Below are 8,114 nucleotides of genomic sequence, written 5' to 3'. Positions count from 1 at the left end.
TTTATGAATTATTGTCAGTTTGTGACATCATTTAAAATTTCGTGAATGTGTAAACGATGTACTACTTAAGTACCCTTGTTTTTCTTTGACCGAGATTTGTTTTTTCAAGATTCAACTTTCCTAATTCAAAAGCACTATAGCAATATTAAATATTCAAGTTATGTCCTGTAAAATATTTTTTACAACATGGCCGTTCCCTTGGCTAATTTTGTAAAGTACGAGAAACAACTAAGTAAATCGATCCTTGAAAAATAGAATCTCGTTAGGTCTTTTGTTTGAACCCAGAATGACTCCTGTACCTCATAGATCAGGGAAGGAAGGCCAAGTAGAGACTCGCACCTTCCCCCATTCCTCAATGTTCCTCGCGCCGTGTCAGCAGGGGTAGGTACGTTTTTATTTATGTCATTCAGAACCATTTTACACCAACCGATTCCAACCGAGACATTACGGATGTGCAAATAGCCCGATACGTCTCGAACTAGATCGTATCGAATGGTGCAAAAACAGTTCGATTGATCGAGATATATCAAGCTCTGTCCAAATCCATTGCTTTCCTAGAAGACAGCATGACGTGGGGATCTTCGGAGGTGCCGAGACAATAAAAACACTTGTATCTTCTCCCATCACTCTGCACAGTTCGAGATATCGAAGACCCTCACGTCATGCTGCCTTACTCCATTCCTCAATCTGGGATTTAGGTTATTTTTCAGGCCACGCTGGGTGCAAGTCTGTACTCGGTCTTCCTGATCAGGGATGGGGAACATGCGGCCTTTTGAGGTGTACGGTGCGGCTTTTCTACATATTTTGTCAATTACAATTACCGCGGAAAGTATGGCGACACGATAGAAAAGTACGTATTTTGAAGGAAGAATAATATAAACATATACTTTTTATTTAAAAAACCACAAAATTTTATATATCTACCGTCTTATAATATTACTGTTTAGTATAAATTAGTTTATAGTCGAAGACCGACATATAAAAAGTTAATTTTTTATTTGAAGCTTGTACGGAAAATGGCTGATATTTTTTAGCCTATTTTATTACAATATATTTAAAGAAACATTTTTGAGTTTAGGATTTCTTTATTTTATAATATTCGTTGTATAGCTGTGTTTTGTTTGTATTCACATTTACAGACTAATTATTTTATAGAATGCCAAAAATCTGTAAACAAAAAGATCGTAAATATTTTATAGGCGATTAAACGGAGATTCGCTAAACAAAAGTTGCATCAGATTTTAATGTTTCCATAGATGGTATTAGGAATATGGTAGATCGATTAAAGAAAATTGGAACTGCAGAAAATTTGTCGCGATCGAGACAATCGCGAAAGACTATGGTACAATAAAATTACAATAGAGTTTACATTATATGTAAAGAGGTGTTAAAAAATCGTTTCCTTCGAAACGATTGAAATGAGAATTGCTACTTCCTCTCGAAGAAACTCAAATTGATACAAGAATTTTATGGACAGGTAGCCAGAAAATGGCCACATATTAGCAAAATTAATCCACGAAAACTTTGAAGGCACATTGGCTGGAGAAGGATATAAATATTTTGCAACAAAACTTTCAAGGATTTGCTAGGATATACTTGAAAGTCACATACAAATTTTACATTATGAAGAATCTGGGAAATGACATGAGGCCTTTTAATGCCAAAAAATTCCCCACTCCTGATATAGATTATTTCATTGATACATATGTATATACATATATAAGTGTAGCTCAAATTGATGATGCGTAATGATCGAAAAAAGAAATGAATTCTGTAAATCAATGGCGGTCTGCCCATTTTTTTAGTCAAGTTCGAGTAATAGTAACAAATTATCTAAAAATAAATAACTTAAATAAATTACTACATCCTCTATGTGACTGTTTTCATTGTATCATCGACGAAAGTTGTTTAAATAGAAAATACAAAATATAACATGTTTTACATTGAAGAAAGATTTATTTTAACTTCCGTGTAACTTTCCCGTACAACTTCCGTCGACGTACCTTGCAAAAACAACACCGAATGTCCCATTTTGGAGAAACGTTTCTCGTTGTCGTGTTAGTTGTAAAAAAAAACCCCGAACAAAGCTAACCGATTAATAGGATTGTAATAAATATTCAACTATACGAGGTGATATCATTATCGAATTGGCTCTATGAAAAGTAACAGGCTAGCCTGATATTTTAGTAGCCACCATTCTTCTAAAATTAGTCTCCTTGAAAATTGAAATAACGGTCCCAGTGATTCTATAATTATTAGAATGTCTGAAAGTTTTGTTTCTTCGTTACAATTCTCATCATCTCTTTTTGAATCTACTCAGTCGTATAAAATCGTTATCTTCTGAGCTTCGCCTTCATTTTAAGATTGTCGAAAACCCTTCATATTTTCCTAATTTAACCGTCTGTGACATTTCATCTTTTGTAGGATGAAAACGAAACTCGAAAGGCATAGAATCGACACAGTTGAGATTCGTGAAGAAACAAGGATTGTGCATCGACTTCCAAGGGAACTAGGTATTTTATACGGTTATTTTAATACATATCACTTTTATAAAGCCAATTCGGACAATTCTCGATACCATCTCGAATATAGAATATTCTGGAACGATGGTTTATACTGCAGTCTTCGAAGTTAAACGGGATCCAAATTCACCATTCGACTGTTCGTAAGTCGTTCTCCCGTCAAAAGAAGCGTCGGATTCCGAATTCGTAACGTCAGTTTCGTCGTTCTCATACTCGTATTCGACTTCCGTGTTTTCCTTAGCCTCATCATTCTGCGACTCGCTGTTACTATACTCGTTTTCATCCGGTACCATGATTCTCAATGGTCGTTTATTACTATACACACTGCTTTGTCGTTGATGTAGCTGATGTTGTCTGTCGTACTCTTTTCGTTCATCCTCGTATTGTTGTTCTTCATGATTATGTCTTTGCTTTTGTCGATTTTGTGTTCGATCTTGATGAGACTTGTGATCATAGTGACCATCGTCATTAATTTCTTGACCTGTTTCATAATCCTCGTGTTTGTGGTTAGCAGGCATAGGCTCCTCGTTAAGTACAGTTTCTTGTTGTTTTTGCTGTTGCTGTTGCTGTTGCTGTTGTTGTTGTTGTTGTTGTTGCTTTCGAATTTGTCCTATCAGTTGGCTATTGACGTTTCCAGCTGCTGCTAGCGCTGCCAGCTTCTCGGCTGCTTCGCGATTCGGTAGTGTCGTATAAAATTGCGTAGATATGCCATCGTCGTTAGCCACTTTGTTGAAGTACGTTGTCTGACTGTTCTGTTCGTTCGTTTCGTCGTATTCGATGTTATTCTCCAATTGTTCAGACCCGTCGGTGATATACGCGAGATCCTCGGTCTGACTCAGGTTGTTATCTTCCGGATCATCCATGGAAGCCTCTGGGCCCACGTTGTAGTTGGTATTAACTCTTCCAGCTACGTAATCCTGATTGAACAAAACCTGCTGTTGCTGCTGCTCCTTGTTATCTTGCTCGTCGTAATTGAAGGATTGCATCTGGGGCTGAGAGAAACCTGTTACGCCGGTAGGTTGAAAGAATTGACCGAGTTGCTGCTGAAGTATGTGCTGTTGAAGTTGCGGCTGTTGACCTGGAATCAAAGTGCTTCGATTTATATCTCGTTACTTGACGCATCGTTAGTCGAAACAACGTCCTACATCGAAAAATTTAATTCCATTCTAACGCGTGTAACTATCGATTCATCTCGCGTTCTGAAAATGATTCAGCTACCGTGATTTACCTGTCTGATACTGTTCTGGTATTTTCTGAGGAAGGCTGTTCAATAGATCGTAAAGTTGAGTCGCTGAAAGTGGAGGACCAGCCGGTGCTGGATGACCAACGTGTAAATCAGGTATTTGTTGATTTATGATGTACGGTGTTTGACCAGCGGTACCGGGAAAGCCAACGTGAAGAGAACTGTGGAGATTTGTTTGCATTGGCAGATTCGGTTGTCCAAGTTGAATGTTAGTTCCGATGAGGCCTATGTTCGACGCCGGATGATTATTCAAGAAAATGTCGTTCGATTGCAAATCGGGGTTTACTATAGTCGAGAGGCCTGTTACGTAGTCCGGGGGCAAGAAAGTTGGTAGAATGGTCTGATAGTCTTTCTGATTAACATCATTACTTTCTGTGACTTCGTACTGATGATGCGTCGGCGTGGGGCTGGTCACTGTCCTTTGTGGTGCCAAACTCGTACTTATCGTGGCCATATCGAAATTTGGTAACAACGACCCTGCACAGCGGGATATTAAAATGTACATATAAGCAGTAGACAATATATAAAAAATATTTTAAAACCTTTGGTTTAAGATTACATAGTAATTCTTTGTTTCAAAAATTTTTTAGCTTCCAAATAGGGGTATCTCCTTAAGAAACGAGAACGTCGGTGCAAACGAAACACAGAAAACCGCTATAATAATCCAGAATTAACGACTAACCGTGAGGATTAATTTTGTAAGTAGAATCGGTAGTATGCTGTCGTTGAGGAGCCACCTGTGCGTTCGTCTCGCCGTTGAAAGGTTTGTCCATGGGGCTAAGATTAGGCGCTGGAATCGTATGAATCGGTCCTTTGTCATCGTCGACGCCGCCTCTGTGCGTTTGCGGTAGAACCGCGGCTTCCGGTCTGTACTCCGGGCTGAATTCCGGCATTTTATTCACAGTGTGAAACTCTTTGACGGGTGGACGTTGAGGGAGGACCGCGATATTGTTCATAGGTGCCCGAATTGGCATTTGATTCTTCCAAATGCCGTGGGGCACGTTCACGCTGTTGTACATCGGTGGTCGACGAATTCTGAAACCACGAAACGAACGAATCTAGCTCGACGACGAACAAATTACTCGGCGAAGTATGCAGGATTTACCTATAATTTGGAGGCTTATTATGAGACATTCGTTTCGGCGGAAAGTTGCCATTGATGTACATCATGTTTCCTGTTGAGATTCTGTGGGCGATCGGCCAGGACTTTTTGTACATTAATTTCTGTGGTTGCGGCGGTGGGAGCGGAAATCTTCTGATCTTGTACCTGGCCTCGACGAGGCAGACACACGCGACCAACAGACAATAGATCCATGGTGTTGTCTGAAATTTGGTTAATAGAACGTGTTGTCATCAGCTATATCTGTGAACGGTGACACAACTATTAGATGATTATATGCACTATTGAGAACTGCAAATGTCTTCTTTTGCTTCTTCGAAAAGAAACCCAGTTCTTGCAACTATTCTAGATTCTAACTGACAATTACATTATTGAAATCAATGAAACATTCTCGTTTATCCGAATACATAAATAAATAATTGTACATTGTTGAATTTTTGTCTTATTAAAATTTCAGTCTTAATTACGCTTCGTTGACCTGAATGTTTAGTGAGATTTAATTTTGTTAGTGTTTCATAGAACCGGTATACATTTATTATCGTGGAATATGCGAAGAATTTATAACGATCGGAAAAGCGGACGTACCGAAACCGGAAATCCAGACCTATCGCGAGTCTTACGGTATTCACATATCAACACGTGCACCTTCTTTCGTTCTTTGTGGTTGTGGTATATATTCAGCGCGTACGATATAATATGAGTCAGCGATCCTCAAAATTTCATAGACGAAAGAGCAACGCAATTATTTAATAGAATATTTAATCAGCGTCGCATTCCATTATTCAAATATTAGTACAGAAATTTAGTTTGTAATCGCTGCATCTCGCATTGAATTGGTAAATCCGATTCCATTAGGAAAATAATTGTACAATTTATCTTGTCTTGTTAATCCAAGAGAGTATATATCTCTTAGATAAAACGTTTTGTACAACTTAATTTATCAGGTACAATTTAAATTCCTGTTTGATTTGCTCGCCGTGTTTGCGGCGCTAAGTTTCTAGGACATTCTTCAACTCAATTACTGAATCAACTTTAAATAGCTTGAATGAACGTCGGTACAATTATCCGAATAAATTAATCCAAACAAAAATGAATGATTAGCGTTCCAATTACGATGCTATAATTGACTGTAACGATACTTCGTTGTGCGTATACAAAAATACTTGAAAAGCGTATTTTCGTATTCAAAGCGTTCCATCGTGTTACATTGAATGGTGATTTCAATGACCGCAACAATGGCCCTGGCAATGGTACCCATTGTGTCGCTGACCGATTATGTGTAGTTTGAGAAACGCTGGCACACGCAATGAAACCGAAGAGAGAAGTGCTGCAAGTTGTTAGCGAACAAAGTGGGACGGTGTGCCACATCGGTGTAGGAAAAGCGAGGGTAAGAAGCCAGAGAGGAGCGAGGTCGAAAAGAAAATAGTCGAGCGTGGAAATGATCGTCCGGCTCGTAAAGATTAGAAATGGTCACCGTAGATGCAACCTGTTGCATCGCGATCATTACGCTTCGTTTTCGCTCGACTTATGCGCTAGGTTTCACCTGACGAATAATTTTTCATCGCGACAAATAATTTTCATCATAAATTCACCAATTTTATTTTTATTAGATCAATCGGGTCAAGTTCACGACGAAAGTTCGTGTCAGATCCTCAGATTTTTATTCTCAACGCTTTATTGCTCTTAAAAGATATTTAAAATGAACAACGATTATTGTCGCAAAATAGACTTTGATTTTATTCAGAGAATTTACGTAATCTGTTTGTCAATGTTTTCTTTGCGAACTTGCTTTATATTGCTTAAATATAATTTAAATATATGATGCCGTTAAATATATTTAATAATACATTCTTTACTTAATTGTTATTTGTTCCATGTTTTAATTAATGACTTAATGAAACGATTAGCTAATAATACGTCGTTTATTTCGTTCTAAATTGAAGTGCAATTCAAGATTTATAACAGATGTTCTCATTTACAGATGCTTTATCATCTACATTAATAATTGAATTTACTGTGTGATTTAATATTAGTGTACTCTATAACAATTATGTACGTATAGATAAGTGCTCTGTATTTCTTATTAATACTAGTTTCGATGGTAGAGGCGTTTCCTCGAGAACGCCGGTAGAAATACCTACTTCTCGTTAATGATAACACTCAAGCATCGACCGCCTATTCCTTTTTTTGTCATATAACGGAACAAGTTTCTATATTGAATGGACGGTACTATTAACATGATTTTTCAATCGTAACTGTTCACGTGTATTTCTATCCATTGTTGTACAATATACAGAATACCGTAACACAGCTTATGAACAATTAAGAAAACTATACATTACCGAAGAAAATTCTAAATAATTTAACAATCATTGTATCTTCAAATACAATTAAGAACATCAGTTACGAATATATGAAGTTGCATCAATCGGTCGTTATACAAACATATATTTAAATATTTAAAGTTATAAATCACCAAGCGAATGAAAATTAAGAAATCATAAGTAATAATAAGTTATTGAAATAATTTTATGTTTCAATATTTTCGAAAAACTTGACTAACAGTTAAAATTAATTCTTACGAGGTGGAATTCCTTCAAATCAAACCAATTTTCGATGACGAAGAAATCGAGGATCGGTAAAAATGTTCGAATCAGGTCGAATCGAAATGCAACGAACCATTCAAATTTACACGATACGAACAGCTTCTTCGAATTAATTATTCGTCGATCTACGGGCTGACCAGTTTGCGTGAATTCAAGCGTTACTCACCTTCATCGTTTTGTCCTCCGACGAACGAGTCTTGAAAGAGTAACAATATTCGTATTTTGTTCGGAATTATCACCTGTAACTTTTTCTGTTCGCACTGCGAGAAGAACAGAACTAAGAATAAATATACCGGAAATCGGGTCACGGTCACAAATAATCGAGTGCAAGTTAACACGCGCGATGGCTGGACGTCGAGGAAGCACTGCGTGTTCTGTACACAATTAGGTCATTGTCCTTCATTTATACCCGCAACCCGGCGAACGTATCATCGAAGGCCGAAACGTTGCCTCCTACCTTGCTCTGACGGATAACAGCTGCTTCGAAATGCGGAACGTAACCGGGAAAAGTCATTGGTTCCATGAAATTTACCGGAATTCCCAATTTTCCATTGTTAGTACTTCACGTTCGACGGAATCGCCGCGATCGGTATTTATTTCTCCGGCGTAAGCAATTGATTTTC

General features: G+C 37.7%; 1 protein-coding gene across 1 annotated transcript; it reads right to left on the bottom strand.

The window, feature by feature from the left end:
* Window positions 1-2,611: 2,611 nt before the first annotated feature.
* Window positions 2,612-7,663, bottom strand: LOC143340617 (uncharacterized). The gene is made up of 5 exons (XM_076762796.1): window positions 7,658-7,663; window positions 4,871-5,088; window positions 4,448-4,800; window positions 3,751-4,242; window positions 2,612-3,600 (listed from the first exon to the last, which is right to left on the bottom strand). The coding sequence occupies exons 1-5, from the start codon at window positions 7,661-7,663 to the stop codon at window positions 2,612-2,614; spliced, it is 2,058 nt and encodes a 685-aa protein (XP_076618911.1).
* Between the last annotated feature and the right edge of the window lie 451 nt (window positions 7,664-8,114).

This window comes from Colletes latitarsis, chromosome 3 (assembly GCF_051014445.1).
Source record: "Colletes latitarsis isolate SP2378_abdomen chromosome 3, iyColLati1, whole genome shotgun sequence".
NCBI lineage: Eukaryota > Metazoa > Arthropoda > Insecta > Hymenoptera > Colletidae > Colletes > Colletes latitarsis.
This window is presented reverse-complemented; position numbering and strand designations above follow the sequence as displayed.

Coding starts and splice junctions, on each gene's coding strand:
- LOC143340617 (XM_076762796.1), bottom strand. Junction 4,801..4,870: donor AATAAGCCTCCAAATTATAG/GTAAATCCTGCA, acceptor TCGTGGTTTCAG/AATTCGTCGACCACCGATGT. Junction 4,243..4,447: donor TTACAAAATTAATCCTCACG/GTTAGTCGTTAA, acceptor CCCGCTGTGCAG/GGTCGTTGTTACCAAATTTC.